Consider the following 18,239-nt stretch of genomic DNA (forward strand, 5'->3'; position numbering starts at 1 on the left):
CCAGCCAAGAGCAGTGGGGAGATTTGGACACGGGTGAAGGAAACCTAAACCCAGACAGACAGACGGCCACTAACCTTTGAACTTTCTCAAACAAGGACCATGAAGTCCAGTGCTTTTTATGAATTGTTTTAATGACTAGAATTTTTTTTTTTTTTAATACCTTCAGGTTACAGCACAGGTTGTGCCCACCTGCATCACAAAACCCAGTTTCTTACTATGCAGTGCAGCTGGCTGATCACACTCCAGGCCAGCCACGGAGACACCCTTGGCTGTGATCCAGAACTGGTGTGGATGGCCTTGCATGGCTTGACCTGGGGAGTCCTTAATCCTCCCAGAAACAAATCTTTTGTGTATATCTTTTGTTATCACCATGCAAATCTTTTCCGAATCCTCTTAAAATTGTAGACTGAATCACAGAAGCAACCTTCAGTTCCCAAGGTTCTTAAACTTGAAAAGCCATCTCTTTATAGCATGAAATAATCCAGCTATGACCAAATGTATAGGGAGGGTCTGTGGTGGCTTGAGAAGCTAGGTGCTCAGTGTTAATGACCGTTGGCCTAAAATCAGATTCATGGTCCATCAAGTTAGCACAATGGCCACCGCCCCTACCTTACTGCTGTGAGACTTCCTCACACATAGATGCTGCCATAAAGAGACCAGAGAGGCAGGTGTGGGCATGCTTTCTCTTGTCCCAGGGTAATTCCAGACTAGACATTCTCTGAGACTAAGTATATTCTACGATATATTGAGCCTGAACCCCATTTTAATGTTATCTATGTGTTATCTGTCAGGTGCTAGGTAGTGGGATATAAAGAAAAGACCGTAGGATTTGGAATAAAAAAAAAAAAATCCAAGTCCAGATCCTCTACACTGATGGCGTTATGTTTTGTGAGACATTCACCATCTGCAATCTTCAATTTCCTCATCTGTAAAATAGGAATGACATGAACATTAAATAAAGCCTATGAGAATGCACTTAACAAAATCACTGCACAAATATTTTATTTAACCCAACTCCTTCTTAATAATGAAAAGGAGGCTCAACTTTTGAAATAACTTTCCTAAAAATATACTACATCTATGACTTAATTACTAATCTTTGTACTTTTAGTGTTTGTCTTCAAAAATTTCAGAAATAGATATGAGCTTGGGAAAATGGAGAATTAGAGCTAGAAAATGTTGTAAATTATTTTTTTACTTTTCTCACCTGCCATTTGTTGCTTTAGATAATACATCTAATTTTTACAGAGCCTGGCATTTGTGAAGACCTGTTTTCTGATAGTCTTCTGTGATTTAGAACATTTGCTCTGTAGTTTCTTTGTTTTGGTGCTTCAGGCATGGAATGAAATTAAGTTTGAAATCACAATTGCTTCTCCCAGTGATTCACCCCCACTTCCATCCTGTCCCCACAAACATGTGCAAACCCACATGATACACACTTTAAAAGAGCCCTGACTTTAAAAGTAAATAAAAATAATGCCGCAAGCAGAGAGGATATTCGTCCATTGAAAACAACTTTTCACACTGGACGGCTAAGCAGTGGTCTCTAAAATATTCCCGAATAACCATAACAAAGAAATGCTTTTAATCTACTCCCTGAAGGCAAATGGGGGCCTACAAAGCTGAGAGTATTCATTCCAGGGAGCAAAGGAAGACAGAACACTGCTAAATACAACAGGACTAGTGTAGTCAGTCTCCTTTCTTTGGTAAAAATTATTGATCCTAAAAAACTCTAGAGATGAAAGTTGGTCTTAAAATGAATTCCATGCCCGTGGTTTTGAGTAGATTGGTTTTCACCAGCTTTCTCTGATATGTGTGGTCACCTCAGTGCCCTTGGGACTGACTTTCAGGGCTAGTGCTGGGCAGGACATTTAAAGACAAGAATGTTAATACTTCTCATATCTACTTCTATTGAGTCAATATTTGAAGACAACAACATTAACATTTGAAACAAAGGACACATAGAAGAGGTATTTCAGGACTCATCTTGATGTCTTCTTCCTTTTTTATTATGATATAATCCTCATAATGTTTACATTTTTAAAGAGTATAATTCATGGTTTTTAGTATCTTCACAAAGTTGTGCAACCATCATGACTATCTATCTCCAGAACATTTTAGTCTTCCCGAAAAGAAACCTTATACCCATTGCCACTCACCCCTGCACCCCTCTCTCCCAGCCCCAGACAACCACTAACCTATTTTCTGTCTCAATGGATTTGCTTCTTCTGACCATTTCATATAAATAGACTCATGCAATATTTTTCCTTTTCATGTCTGGCTTCTTTCACTTAGCATACTGTTTTCAAGGTTCATCCATGATGTAGCATCTATTAGTACCTCATTGCTTTTTATGGGCAAATAATATTCCATTATAAGGGTGTACCACATTTTGTTTATCCATTCATCTACTGATGGATGCTTAGGTTGCATAAACTTTTAGGCTGTTGTGAAGAATGATGCTGAGAACATTCACGTATGAGTTTCTGTGGAGACATATGTTTGTAGTTCTCTTGGATATGTACCTAGGCATGGAATGTCTGGGTGTATGGTCTATCTTTCTTCAAGTAATCATATTAGTAACTTTCCTTCAAGAAAACATATTAGTAAGGAAAAGGGGAACGGGCTTAATCTGGACCCATTAAGAAACAAATGGGTACATATTAGTAGAGAAGCTATGGTCTTTGGGTAACATCTCATTGTTCTCTACTCTCCAGCTGCTAAAGAATGATATAACTAATTTCTGACTTACTAATTTCTGACTTACTTAATTCCCAGTGTTCTCTTACCATGAGACCTGAGGGATGCCGTACCCTCCTGTGACAATCTCTTGAGCCACGATTTCCCCATGGTGGAGGGAGTTATGGGTGTAGCCAGAAAGAAGAAAGATGTTAGAGTTTATAAAAATTTGTATGTGGATGAAAGGCATGGGTGAGTGTAATTCGAAAATATTGATGTTTCCTCCATCCTGCACTGGACTTAGCTTTTATTATAATAAGAGTAGACCTTCACACTGTGGGATGGGGGATGCATTGTGAGGAGGAGGACAAATGGGGGACAGGCAGCAATCTGTGTATGAAAGATGAACACGTGGCTTTGTTTGTGAAATCCTGCAGCTGCTTTTCTAGCAGTGATGTTATTTTGATGAACTTCTGTCTTTGGAACTATTTAGATTTTATTTATGCTAGTATGAAGAGCAATGTCCTGTGAATCAGAGATGTGTTAGACACAGTGAACTTGTCATTTTGGATTGTAATACTAGGAAGGGCCATCACACCAAGAGGAAAGGTACCTCTGCCAGCCCAGAGGAGCCCAGCAAGGACAGATACCAGTTGGAAGTCCATCCGGACTGTGAGAGGACCTGTTTCCGGGTGAGAGGATGGGCTCACTAGAGAAGATTTTTGTCTGTTTGGGATCAGCATGGACCATCCAGAGAAATGGGTTTTCTTCCCACCTCTGTTTCCTTTCTCCTGTAACCAGGGCAGAAGTAAGAAAATCAGCTAATTCCTCATTGAAAAATGTCACTCTTGTCCCTCCACCCCACTCCACCCCCCACACACTCCTCTTCCTTTTCCTCCTCCTCCTCATCATCATCATCATCATCACAGCACCACACAGGGGACCCAGCTGGTCTGCTAAGGTGTTAATGCAGTATAATTTGTATAATTGCCTTTCCTCCTCTGGGATTTTTCCTTTACATATAGGCCTCTGGGGCCTGAGCCCAAAAGAATGTGATAGATGTTGGAATGTAATTTGGTCCTTTTATGTACAAAGCCAAGCCCTCCATTTAGGGCAAGCCGTATCAAGTTAAGCATTGTACTCTAGCTGCAAACTGAATGATGAAATAGTTCTCTTTTGCCACGGAACTTTCTAATACTTTTTTAGAGCAGTTTAGGTTCACAACAAAATTAAGTGAAAAGTACAGAGAGCTCCCTCATAACCACCCCCCCACCCCGGAACAGCCCCCCGCATTATCAACTTCTCCCACCAGAGTCGGACGTTTGTTACAATTGATGATCCTACACTGACACATTATAATCACTCAAAGCCCATCGTTTACATTAGGGTTCACGGTTGTGCATCCTCTGGGTGTGGACAGATGTGTAATGACATGTACCTACCTAATTACAGTGTCACCCAGAATAGTTCATTACCCTAAAACTCTGCCGTGCTCCCCCCGTTCATCCCTCCCTTCCCCTCCCGCCCGGCAATCACTGATCCTGGTTAAAAAGTCTTCCTTTAACACTCAGCCCAGGCGCTCCTGGTCCTTCAGGTTGAACCCAAGTCTGTCTCTACCAGCATGCCTACCCATAGAATTCTGTGGATGATTTTCCTCAAAGCATCGTTGCATTATGATGAGATCCTCTGTTAGTGTGACTGTGTTCCCCACTCAAGGATGGGGGCCGATGGAGAGCATGGCCCATCATAGGCTTGTTGTAATCAGTGTGATGGCAGAGACAGGACTGACCCCCTGTACGTAGTACTCTTTCCACAGGACTTGAAAAATACAGCTCTGTTGTTTTTCTTGTTTAAAGAGAGCTGTCATTACAGTAATTGCTATTTGAAATGTATTGATCAGAAGCAAGGTGTAGTCCATGGTGATATTTTTGAGTGAAATAGACAACTGCCCTAATTCTTAAAAACCTCCTCCAAACATAGAAGGCAAAATATAAATGAAGTCAAGGGACACATGAACATCAATAAAATTAAATAAGTCCATTGAATGATGGTTTCCCAGTCTGTAGTCTGTCTTCACTTTATGATCTGAAGGTCTCCTGTCTCCAGGGATTTTAAAGTATTTCTGAGCAAACAAGAGGTAGTCATGAAGCCATGGTGGTGAGCGGGGAAAGGAGTGAATTGGAAATATTTCTCAAGCAGCCTCTGAGCAATCCTGGAGAGGCAATAATCTACAAGTTTTCAACTCCCCAGATAGGTCAATCTGATGTGGTTTTTACAGGTTCGCAGGAGAGAGGCGGAACCATAAAAAAGAGCGAGCTGGTTTCCAGGACAGTGGCTCCTGGTAATGAGGGGATGGTAAAGAGGTTAAGTTTCAAAGTCCGAATAGAAGTCGCAGCCATGGAATCCAGAGTGATTGCTGCTGAGGCTTTCAAGCCTGTGGATGTGGCCTGCTGTGCACAGACAGCAGCTCTTGGTTTTTAACCGGGAGCAACGTGGCAGTGGAGCACAAAACACATGCAGTGCCTTCTGGGGCTACTGACTCTGCTGGGCTAATGCTCAGAATTAACCGGCAGCTAAATGAGCTAAAAGAAAGGCTCAGAATGTGGGAAACCCTAAGGCAAGCTGGCTGACTAATTAAGAGTATTTTGAACTAGTCCTCCTGTATTGGGTTTTGTTCCAGAGCAAGGTAACCCATCCATCACCAGCTACATAAAGCCCTAGGAAGATCAAGACGGTCACGGTAAGACGAGAAAGTTTAGGATTAAAGCCCTGACCAACGTGACCTGTGCAAGCAGACCGTGGAAGGCGGGGCTACTCAAGTTCTCCTGTGCGCACACCCCACCCAGGGGGCTCGTGGAAATGGGGGCTCGGGTTCAGTAGGTGGGGCTGGGGCCTGGGACCTGCATGTTAAAACAGCAGTGGTGTGGTGCAGAGGCTGCAAATGCAGACACTTAGGCAAACGGTTTGCTTTTTACTCTTTCATAACAGGTCACTAAATTGTCTTTTTTGTAAGGCTCACTGACCAAATAAGTCTGCTGTTAAACAGCCCTGTTCATTTCTGGAGGGTTTAGAAATAAAATTCTGATTTATTTAAGAAAAAAGAAAGGGAGTAGAACTTTCTTCATCGATGGCATCATGAAACAGCCATTTAAAGAAACTCCAGATTCAGTTGTCTCATTTGGGCTGAAAATACAATACCATGTATTTTATTGATGCTTCTGATTTCTTGTTTTAAATTTTTATTTTATTGTTCAAAGTATTACGTATAGTAGTACATATATCTTCTTTTTTCATTTTTTTAAAATATGTTTTTACTGATTAGGGAGAGACAAAAGGAGAGAGAGAGAGAGAGAGATACATCGATGTGAGAGAGAAACATTGATCAGCTGCCTCCTGCTTGCCCCTACTGGGAGTCAAGCTATAACCTGGTCATGTGCCCTTTAAACTAGCACCTTTTGGTGCAAGGGACAACACTCATCCAACTGAACCACACAGGGAAGGGGATGCTTCTGATTATTGAATGAAGTTAAACTAAATCCAGTATGTTGCCTACATATAACAGGAGTAACAGCAAAAACAAAACAAGCAAAAAAAAAAAAAATGTTTAGCTAGCAGATCCATAGAACAATCACTGTTCTGGTTAAAACTTGAAAACAGTGGCTGGCAGATTTGAGCATCAGATGGTCATTAGTCCAGGACCATCTTGCATTTGGACAAGAACTATCACATGGTCACCACACAGAGTTTGAAGCCAAACTCGCTGAATTCTAATCCAATGAGTCCCACCATTTACTGACTATATGCAATAGTTTACTCCCCTGTAAAATGGGTCTGTACTCTACAGATATTACTGGATTAGGTAACGTCTGTAAAGCTCTTAGAACAGTGGCCAGCACACCTCCGAGCTGTATAAATGCTTGTTAAATATAGGACTAAGATAAAGTGAGTTCATGCCATGTCTTAGTTGCTCTGTGGAATCCAGAAGGCCTATTTCTCTTTTTTGCCAATTAAATATCACTCTGAAAGCCTTTCCCAGTAGATAGCTGGGTCCGAAAGAAAAAGCTCTCCAGCCAACAAACAGAGAAACCCGAAACAAATTCATGGAGCGTATGAGTTCATTGATTTTACTTGTTCAGTTAGACTCACCTCAGTCCTTTGGGTTTGCAGCTGGTGATGTACATTGGCCAGGTGGCCAAGGATATCCTGAAGTGGCCCCGCCCCTTCTCCCCTCCGGTGGTGAAACTGGAGAAGAGAGTGATTGCTGAGTATGGAATGCCATCTACCCATGCCATGGCGGCCACCGCTATTTCCTTCACCCTCCTCATCTCCACGATGGACAGATACCAGGTAAGGTGCCCGACTCCTCTCCCTCCCATGGAAGGCTCTCCACCCAGTGAGTGAACAGAGAGAGGTTCCTCTTCAGAGTTTTCTTTCAAAGCTGCTGTGAGGGACTTTGAGGTTCATGAAATGAAGCCTAAGGAGAATTGAAACCCTAGTGAGCTGCTGTCAACACTGTCTTCATAAGTAAAGTGACCCTATGATTTAGCATCCAAGTCAGGTTATGCCTAAAAAGCATGAAAGTGGACACCATTAATAATTATATCAGCTTAATAGGGACTGTCTGGGGACCAGGGTGTGGGGACTCCCCCTTCAGAAAGCATTTCCCCCTGAACTGCTGAGATAGCACTGGAATGGGTGTTCACATCCTGTTTGCAAAAGAGGCATTTATGAGTTTAATATAAATATAACTTATTGTGATGAAGGGTTTCATTTGTAGAATGTGGCTAATGATAGACCCTACCTCATAGGGTTGGGTGAAGATGAAATGAGATTGTGACTAAAAAGCGCTTTGCATACTATAGACAGTTCTCCATTATCTTTATTCTTCTCCATGGGAGACCACAGGCATTAGACCTGGAAGCACATGGGTTATATCTCCATGTGTAGCTCATAAGCAGGATATTCGTATGTTCTTATATGATTCGGCACCAGCCACATTCCTTGGTCTGCTGTCCCACCAGCAAATGTTGAGATGTGGTAAAGTTGATTCAGCCTTGGCATCTGGGCATAGATATGCCCATGCTTAGCCTGGGCCCATTGTTGCCAAGCTTCCTCACCGCAGTGTAAAGTAGGTGACTGGACTTCCCGATCCTAGCGCTGTCCGTCTGGCCCCTTACTCACACTGTATACTTCATACATTTCACTCTAAGCATAGGTGGAAACAAATAACTATCCCCTCCACTGATGCAGCCAGCACAGTAGTCATGGACATGAGTCTTCAAGCCCCGTTCTACTATGTCTCATGTGAAACTTCCTCCCAGAACTAGATCCATTGGCATCTTCCCCTTTCTTCCCTCTGTCTCCCCTTTTCCACGTATTTCAGGTCATCAGGCCGCTGGCCCAGGGCATGCGAGGTCGAGACCAGCAGTCACTGGATGGGGAGTCCTGTCCCCTTCTATCGCACTGACTGTGAGTGTGAGAATGCGAGCTCACGCCCTTGTTGCATTTTTCTCCCCGCAGTATCCCTTCGCTCTGGGGCTGGCGATGGCTGTGACGTTCTCTGCGTTGGTGTGTCTCAGCAGGCTCTACACTGGGATGCACACAGTCCTGGTAAGACATTTTGGTTGGGTCTTGGAGTGATCGTCTGTGTGGTATTGTGGCTGCCGTGTCAGTGTGTTCTTCACACGGTATTTTTTATAAAGCTGTTTGCATATGTAATTACATTTTCCATCAGGCCAGTGAGTTAAGTAATTATTATTTTATGGCACATTCATAATGTAATGAATTATTAAGATAATATCAAGAGAGGCTGAGCTGGGCTGGATCCTCGTGACTTTGAAGATGGGCTGGAACAGTGACAGAGACTTGCGTCACTTATTTTCATGCTTGTTTACTGCTGATCAAGCAAGCAGTGCAAGGAAACACCCAGGGCCAAGGATGGGATGAGCAGCTGCAGTTCCCCACTGAGGTCCTTGCAGAGATGGGTCTGAATTTCAGGGATCTCAGCTGGCCTTGCAGATAAGGGTCCCACCAGGTCGGAAGAGCCCAGAATCCTTTTGTACTGTCCTGGATGGAAGTGGTGGGAGTACAGAGACACACATTTATTTATCCACCCATTGTCAGGCCCCTGAGCCTCCTTGAAAGGTTCTTTGCAGCCCACATGGTGCAACAGTTGTCATAGGCCTTAGTGGTTATGGTCTTCCAGTTTAATCCTTAATGGTAAATATATCTAGCTATTTGGGTTATTGCTTGAATAGGATCACCTGCATTTAAAGATCTGCCCACCCTGTTACGATCTTAGGGATTGTTTTTCTGGGCTGCCATGCTGGGCACAGTTAAAATGACATAGCATTCTATTTCCTAGAGGACCGCCAGTTGCATGGGTTTCAAAAAGCTTACGGTTTTTGTCCTTTTATTGTTTGGGGAATCAACTTAAAAATTCACCAGTCACTGATGTATCAGTAAAATTCTTCTCGGTTGCTAAAACCCTATCTCCCAAGCCTGGATGGAAAGGAAACCAAATTCTCAACAGAATTAATCCCCATCCTGACACAAATGGCAGGGAAGTGATAGTCTCTATCACTTAGGTCATCCAGCCTCATCAAAGACGTTGCACAGCCGTGTTTGACATTGCTAGGATGGTCTGCAGAGCAGCACTGATATTTTTAAGAGTCCTGGTGTGATCCAGGTTGCAAAGCATTCGCTCATGGAGTTCTGCTTTTGCACAGGGAGCCAGGCCTCAAGGGTTCAAGCCCACCTGCCCCAGGTCAGGGCTAAAGGAGTGGGAGGATTTTCTTTTGCTTTCAGCGTGAGATCCAGGTCACAGGGTCTGCCAGACTTTTCAGATCTTTCTCTTACACCGCTTTGTGTATCCATTTTTTCTACATCAGAGTATCACTTTAGGATTTTCAAAGGTGATTCTATCACTTTTAAGTACAAAAATTCCTGTCATTCAGAGGTTTTTGTTATTTTATGTGTTGCAACAACAACAAATCACTCTGAAAGCTCAGACCTGCCACATTCGATGAGGAGCCTGCATTGGCCTTGGGATTCAGCAAGGTGAGACAGTCTTTGCCATTCACATTGGGGTTCCAGAACCACAGCTTCGCATCACCTAGGAGCTGATTAGAAATGCATATTCTCAGGCCCCACCTGGACCTACGAAATCAAAACCTGCGTTTTAACAAGCTTCCCACCGGCTCTAATGTGAGATACGGTTTGAAAAGCTTGGAAACTGTCTCTGCTCACATCCCAGCAAATACGGGGAGAAGGCCAATTAAATTTCAAGCTGCATGGGCCTGTGTAACAGTTACAACCCCTCGAACCTGGTTGCTCAGAGGCCCTCTGCCCACCATAGTTGAGAAGCATCGCTGAGACGCCGGGCCGTGTCTTCCAGCAGATTGCCCTTCCCTGCACTTGTCATTCCTGCAGGCTGCCCAGCAGGTCTCCATGAGGACGTTACAACCTGCCTGGCAGCTTGTTGCAGCTGATGTCCCAATCCCCTGGGCCTCCCACACCCTGTAATTCTTCATAGCTAGAGCTATTCGTATTCATGTGAATTATACGGGGGCGGAGGAGCGGGAATCTTGTGTGTTTCATGAAGCTCTATTGTTGGACCTTAGATTTCTGTGAAGCCAAGATAAGAAAGTGATTATTTCCTAAATCATGTGGTACCCTTACACGGAAAAGAATTTAGAAATATACAGTATAGCTAAATATCTTTCTAGTTAATATTATAAAAGCGTGGGATAATATATATTTATATCATCATATTAAGAAACAAAATGCCTGTCTTATTTACTCTTTTAGCACACCAGTGCCATTAGAGAAAACATACAAAAGAAAACGAGATAAAACTGGTCATTGTTGTCATGTGAAATATGCAGATTCACTCATTCAAGATAATTAGTCATATGAATAAACATTGAAATCTCTGCTTGTAGTGTATAATCTTGAAATGGTAAAATCATACTCTTGTCCAAATATAAAACGAGTAGGTGTCAAAGACTTCATTCAACTCATTAATTGGTGAAGGAGCCAATTAAAGAACTAAATATTTACAGATCATTTAACAAAGAAATATTATTTTAAGATTGCTGGGCTGTATACAAGACTAATTATTGTCCTACAGGCTGTAACCTTTGGGGTTATAATTTCCACTGAACAGAAACTGTTTGCATCTCTACCAAACAAAGATCTATCAGCTATCACTTCACTATATCTGAGACCTTTAATCCTTAGTAAACAGTGAGCTAAACAAAACACTTTCCCTTCTATAATCCTTTGCCCCCATATGACACTGCAGTATTTTTGTCATATATTCAAGTTTTATATAATTCTTCACAACATACTTGTAGAAATCTATTTTTTTTTTAAATATATTTTATTGATTTTGTACAGAGAGGAAGGGAGAGAGATAGAGAGTTAGAAACATCGATGAGAGAGAGTCATCGATCAGTTGCCTCTTGCACACCCCCTACTGGGGATATGCCCGCAACCAAGGTACATGCCCTTGACTGGAATCGAACCCGGGTCCCTTCAGTCCCCAAGCCGACGCTCTATCCATTGAGCTAAACCAGTCCCGGCAGAAATCTATTTTTGTTAGTATGTCACCATCATTTTTGTTAATCCTCAACAGAGATATTTTTTTAATTGATTTTTAGAGAGAGAGGAAGGGAGACAGAGAAAACATCAATTAGTTGCCTCCTGTACACCATCCCCCACCCCAACCAAGGATCCAACCCACAACCTAGCTATGTGTCCTGTCCAGGAATCAAACCCGCAATCTTTTGGCGCATACGATGGCGCTCCAACCAACTGAGCTGCCGGGCCAGAGCATGTCACTATGATTTTTAATGAAGGTTTAAATATGCTCACTCTCCAAGCAGGCATTCATTCTCAAATTGCAGAAGGTGAATGCTGGCATGCTTTTTCTAACTCATATAGTTACTCCAGAGCTTCAGTGAGTTTTCAAATAGTCTTTTTCAAAGCTTTCTTATAGATGGCCATGCCTAGTGAAACCGAGCCCTAGATTTGGGCTCATAAATCTGAGGGGGTTCAGAGAAGTCCTGACAAAGGGGAAGGGACACAGGGACAGTGTCCACGTATAGCCATGAATATCAGGTAGTTCTGTTGCTCACGCTCACACCACGTGCTTCCTGCTTCTGCCTGATCCTGTGGACATCAGTGTGTTTCAATAGGAAATTAGTATTTTTGATCATAGGCATTCACTCTTTCTCTCCTGTACATATGCTAATTATGTGACATGTAGGTTTCTCTCTGCAATCATTTATATTCATAATCATATGGCTTCTATTTGGCTTCTATTGAATCTCATCTGCATTATTCTCAGGAATTCGATTAATGGTGAGCTGATATGGAAAAGAGTATCGGAGTGTGTCAACTAGGCAACATTGACTGGTCTATAACTTCAAATTATTTTCTAGAATAATTACAGTGTTTGAGGGTAGGGGTTTTTGGGTTTTTTTTGTGGGGGAGGGGTGGTGATTTGTTGTTTTAATGTCAGGGTCTGCTGGATTTCAGAGCTCTTGCAGCATCTACAAAGAAGCGGGTCCTGGCTTTTACTTCCCTCCTGGCTTCAGCTCTCTCTGTAAAGGCAGCCAAGGGCAGAGAGGGTCCTTCACGTTCTCAGCAGGGGACCTAGCAGAGGGGAAGATGCTTGAATCATAGAGTTTTCAGCATAAATGGCATCCAAGATCTGAATGCATTCTTTCCTAACAATTGAATGAATGGGTTGGTTCTGGGCCCCTTCTTTCTCCTTAGCTAATCCTGTGTTGTATTAGTCGCTCAAAAGCATTCTTCAGGGAAGATGTTTGGAGATAGAATGCGAATTTGTCTGCTGTGAACTGCATATGGCACTGGGATGTAGAGACAGAACTCACAAACTGGGAGTTTTCTGGATGAGGGCCTGCTGTTGAAACATCTAGAGGTGTTCGCCAAAAGGAGTGTTCTTTTTGCTAAGAATAGGATCACTATTTTATGTGTTGATATAAGCATTCGCTAACATTTGTCTTGATGCTTAGGGTGGATCTATTAGCATTCTTTCCCGACACCTTTGTCTATATTGTTGTTTTTGTAATGAGAGATAATAAAGCTCAAGCTTTTATCTGAATATTAAGTTTTATAACCAGAATGATAGTAGGTACAATAATCGAAGGGACGTAGATCTTTAGAAAATATTAGTTTCTTCTTTAAATAATTTTATTTCTTTTTAAATAATTTGAAAGTCTTTAAACCTTGGAAAGTTGGGTTAAAGATTGGTTATATTTCAAACAATGTGAACTGTAGAACAGCACTGACAACCTCTCTTGTGCGCTTTTGTCTTAAATGTTACATCATGGGGCAATGATGTGTTGATTATCATATAGATTTTTGGCGGCATTTCCACTTTTGGCATGATGTAAAAATTTATCAGTATTTGTTATTTCTACTTTTGTCCATTTTGAAACGTTCTGATTTTAACATCCTGATTGCTTCTCTTTGATTACATTTTTAACGTAATAAAACCAGCAGGTGTTCACTAGAAAATTTAGAGAATACTGCAAAGCATGGAGAAGATAATCATCACCTGTAACATCAAAACAGAAAAAAGTACTCACTATCTTAGTTTGTTTGTTTTTGATATCTTACCCATGCATGCAGCTTATATACCATATAAAGTTAGGGTCATCCTCTGTATAAACTTTGAATTATGCTCAATCTATCTCGTTTATGGTTGGTTATATCAAAACAAACAAAAACACACAAAAATTGCAGAAATGTATCTTTTCAAATGGGAAGTGTTCCTGCTATGCCATTAAATAAGAAAGCAGTTCATTTTTTAATCTCATTTTGGGTGCACTGTGCCAAACACGTGACCAGGCATGCAGTTCCAAAGAAATCACCCCCTGACTTCAAATCTGCCAGACACCAAACGGCAGATGCAATTCCAAGTTGGAGATGTGTGAGCTTTTATGGTTTCTATGAATTTAGTAGCTTGAGAAAATCCATGTAAAAATTGTTCAAGAAGTTTCAAGCACTACAGTTCTTATTTTTAGAAGCCTTTTAGCAGTTTGTTATTAAAAACTTAAGAGCCCCAAATTAGAAATCTCATGAGCGATGGTTCAAGTATTTTTCTTACAGAAATACCTAGACATCTTTTTATCGCCTTTTATGGCTAAAAGTTCATCTGTGGGGCTAGAAGGAAAAAAAAAAAAAAAAAAAAAAAAAAAAAAAAAAAAAAACTACACCAGCAGCCACATTGACTAAAATTACTTTTGCCTCAAATGCTGAGTCTGTGGACCAAAATAGTCTAGTCTCCTGATGTATTGAAGATGAACAGAATTCGTTTTAGAATGAATATTCCAACCAGATGCCTGGGAATTTGATAACTGCAGTTTACAGAGGAAGACAGAGAAGGAAGGCAGTTTTTCTTTTGTGTATTGGAGCAATGCATATTAAATGCTCTGGATGCACAGTATAAAAGAAGAGCACTAACATCTCCAGTCACAACGATGGAATGTCTGCTGCTTGTCAGGCACTGAGCTCGGAATGAGGAATCATGCAAACATGCACGAGAGCTCGTCTTTACTGACTGAGGTATAAGCCACTCGGGAAAAGCCTGTGAAAAGACCTGCAGCAAAGGCAATACAAGGGAAGGGCCTTTGGAGTAATGTTGAGCAAGTGCCTTCCTGTTCAGTTCAGGGAGAGGTTATTTGCAACTGTGGCGATACCTGAGCCTCAGGTGAACTGATAAGGTTCTGATAGAGATGGTTCAAGTGTGCTACACATAAAGGAATACAAAGCTCTGAGGATAAACCTGCACATTTAAGCAAAGCAGGTAGACCTGTGTGACTGCAGTGGAAAGTTCAGATTGGAAAGTGGTGAGAGAAACCCTGGAATGATCGATTAAGCCAACCCATAGCACACAGGACTCTGACCCCTGATTGATAGGCAGGCTACTATTTCCCCGTGTTTCCTACTGGGACTCACTGATATCAGCATTGCCTTTGGCCGTTTTATTATTGATTTTGAGAGAAAGAAAGAGAGGAAGAAAGGGAGGAATGGAGGGAGGGAGGGACAGACGGAGGGAGGGAGGGAGAAAAGGAGGAAGGGAGGGAGGGATAGAGGGAAGGAGGAAAGGAGAGAAAGGAGAGAGAGAGAGAGAGAGAGAGAGAGAGAGAGAGAGAGAGAGAGAGAGAGAGAGAGAGATATGTCTCCTGCATGCCCCCTACTGGGGATAGAGCCCAAAACTAGGTATGATTGGGAATCTCACTGCTCAACCACATGGGCTACATCATGCTTTTTAAAGCTCCACATCCTAGCCTCCTCCTCTTTTCCAGCTGCGGAGCTTCCTCTTGCGAGCAGGCCATGGGTAGATTGATCTGGTTCCTACAGGTGGAACTGGGCGTTTCCATTCTCTTGCCTTTACAAGCAAACTACAGCTGACAGCTTGTAAATGCCTCATTTCAGATGTGGGCAGGTGTATCCGTGTGGTCCAGTTCCAGAGTGAGATTTTGGGTCGGAGGTTAAATGAACTTGTAATTTTAAAAAATATTGCCAAGTTCCTCCCTATAAGGGTTGTGCCATTTTGCATTCATATGATTAACCAAGTCCCTTTTCCCTTCTCCTGTTTCATCAACTAGATATTGTCACACCTCCAGATTATTGTTTACGCTGGTAGGTGAGAGGCACATTCTCAGCATGGGGTGCGGTGAGGAGGGGACACGTTGGGAACCTCAGGGTCTAGCACACCACTTTACACTCAGTAGCAGTTTGCTCAGAAGTGTTACTCAGTGCCAAAGAGAACACTAGCTTTTTAATTTTTGTTTGAATCATAATTTTTATTTTTTTTAAATTAACAGTGGAATTGACTGCTTTGGGTGTAAAGTTATGTAAATTTTAATGTATTATATATAGATTTGTGTAGACACACCCACAATACAAAATAGTTCCGTCACCCCAAAATAATTCCTCCATGCTATCCCTTTATAGTCACACGCTCCACCCCCCCAACCCCCCTAATGTTAGACGCTGGCAACCGCTGATTCTGTCTCCATTACTGTAAGTACATCTTTTAGAGAATTTCATACAAATAGAACCATACCATATGTAGTCCTAAGAGATTATTTTTTTCCCTCTCCGCATAATTTTCTGGAGATTTCAAGCTGGTGCTGCATTCATAGTTGGTTGCTTTTTATTGCTGAGAAATATTCTGTTGTATGATTGTAGCACAGTTTTCCTATTCTCCTCCTGAATGACATTGTGGTTGTTTCCAGGTTCTGGCAAGTATTAATAAAACTGCTTAAATATTCATGTCCAATTTTTGTATAAGTTTTAATTTCTCCTCACATAAACCTCTTTATGGGTAAGTTTAGGTACATTTCCATATGTTTAAAGGGCATCCATAGTCCTTTTCTATAGACTTCTCACTTCCCTTACTCATTTTTCTGTTTGATTGTGGGTGATTTTTATTTTAGACAGTTGGTTTGTGGGGCTCATTGGGCCTTTGGATGAAAATGTCTAGCATTCTGGCCCAGCCAATATATCTCAGGTGTTGATCATCGGCTCAGCAACCAAGAGATCATCAGTTTGATTCCTGGTCATAAGTTCCCCTGTGAGGGATCCTGCAGGAGGCAGCTGATCAATGACATTTCTCTCCCATTGATGTTTCTCTCTCTCTCTCTATGCCTCTCCTTTCCTCTCTATAAAATCAATAAAAACATATTTTTTTAAAAATGTCTAGCATTCTGTTAACAAGTGCAGGATGAAGGTTTGTGAGAGACACCTGAAGACATGGATGTGAGAGTCACACTGACAGATAACGGAAGGTAGACCCACACTAACTCTTCAGAGGAGAAAACAAGCAAGGCTTGAAGACAGAACCTATGGAAATGCCCATGTTTAGGATGTGGAAACAGGAGAAAGATCTAAAGGAGAGACTTCTTAAGGGTCAAAGAAGAGCTAGGCTGGTGCAGGGTAACATTAATAAAAACTGAATATTAAAGGTCTGCTAAATAAAAGGTGTAAATCCACAGGTCACCGTGTTCAGAAGAAGAAAGACTATCTCCTTCTAAGAATTCCAATTGGACTGGCGTAGGTCATGTAACCACTCCTATACTGGTCACTGCCACCAGGAGATACAGTGCACTGATTGGCCTACCTAGGTCATGTGCTCCAATTCCATAATTTTCCAGAACCTCATGGATTCCCCAGGGAAAATATGAGGCTCTTTGGTCAAAGACATAGATGCTGAAAAAACAACCACTGTGTGTCTGAGTGGCCTTTGAAAATGGTGTATTCTAAGTCTAGGAATTTAAGCAGCACTTGTGTTTCACGTTGAGGAAGTGGGGGCAACTGGTATAGAACATTTACTCCCAAAAGTGTGACTTTACTTGGAAACAGGATGCTTAAATGAAGGATTTTTCCTTCTTTCAAAAATAAGACAACATCAGTGCATATGAATAGGCATGGAGAAAGGAATCATGGGAAAGGAGACCATGGAGATTATGAATCTGCCCATGGGGATCATTGAGGAGAGAGATGGTGGCGGAAGAAAGAGCAGGTGAAGTCCAGGGGCCGTGTAGAGAGAGTGGGACCACAAGGCTTCCTCGTGAGGAGGCAGGCAGTCTCCCCATCCACTCTTGCTTCTTTGTCTGTTCTCCCCACTGAGGTCAGAATGATCCTTTAAAAGTGAAGGTCTCCTTAAGCTGGTACCCAGTGAGAGCTACTTCAGTGGCTCCCCTTTGCTCTCACTTGCAGTCCTCATGGAGTGGACTGGACTTCAGGGTCTTGTCTGAGGTGTCTCTGGCCTGTGTTTGCTCTCTATTCTCCAGCCCCAAGGACCACCAAGATACACACACGTTAGCCTCATTCCCTCTTGAATTGCAGAACTTCAGGCCCACTCATCCAGAAATTTACTGTAGCCTTGGTGATTTTTCCTAAGGTTTAATTCTCACCCCTTGTTTGAGATGTCATTAGGAGCTAAGCAAGAGAAATAGTGAAATTATAAAATGAAAGACCAAGCCTTTAGAATTCTATTATATGAAAAAAAATAGTGGAAAGCAAGATGTCAGAATATAGTCAAGGCTGGATCTAGGTAGTGGAAATATTAAAGGTCTGCTAAATAAAAGGGTGTACATTCACAGGGAACAGTGTTCAGAAGAAAGAACATCTTCCAAGAATTCCAAGAGAAATAATAAAGGATCTATTTTTTTCTTACACTTTTCGGTGTTTCACAGATTATCTACAATGCAAATGTATTTCTTTCTGGTGTCTTCTAGATTTTCCAGTGCACTGGGGGAAACATTTTACATTTTTCAACCAGTAAACTCTCAAAATAATCTACGTGGAACTGTAACAAAACCATAGCAAGCTCCTTATTCTGATGTAGATGTATTCGTCCATTAATTAAATTGACTTCATTTCTAATAAAGTTTGCAATGGGAACACTAAAGGAAAAACAAAGCAGATGATATTAAGGAGATAAAGATGTTTTAACAGGCATTTAAGGATGAGAGGAAAGGAGACAGGGAAAAATGGGGAAGAAAAACCACTATCTA

The 18,239-nt window shown here is 41.8% G+C and overlaps 1 protein-coding gene across 3 annotated transcripts in view; it reads left to right on the forward strand.

Annotated features, from left to right (window-relative positions):
* The window catches only part of SGPP2 (sphingosine-1-phosphate phosphatase 2), an 80,267-nt gene that overhangs the window by 58,147 nt on the left and 3,881 nt on the right, over nucleotides 1-18,239 (forward strand). For all 3 annotated transcript variants that reach the window (XM_036420830.2, XM_045575643.1, XM_045575644.1), the window contains 2 exons: nucleotides 6,847-7,026; nucleotides 8,200-8,289. In XM_036420830.2, the coding sequence (XP_036276723.1) occupies nucleotides 6,847-7,026; nucleotides 8,200-8,289 (270 nt within the window). The remainder of the gene's footprint in view (nucleotides 1-6,846; nucleotides 7,027-8,199; nucleotides 8,290-18,239) is intronic.

This window comes from Pipistrellus kuhlii, unplaced genomic scaffold, assembly GCF_014108245.1.
Source record: "Pipistrellus kuhlii isolate mPipKuh1 unplaced genomic scaffold, mPipKuh1.p scaffold_m20_p_7, whole genome shotgun sequence".
Taxonomy (NCBI): Eukaryota; Metazoa; Chordata; class Mammalia; order Chiroptera; family Vespertilionidae; genus Pipistrellus; species Pipistrellus kuhlii.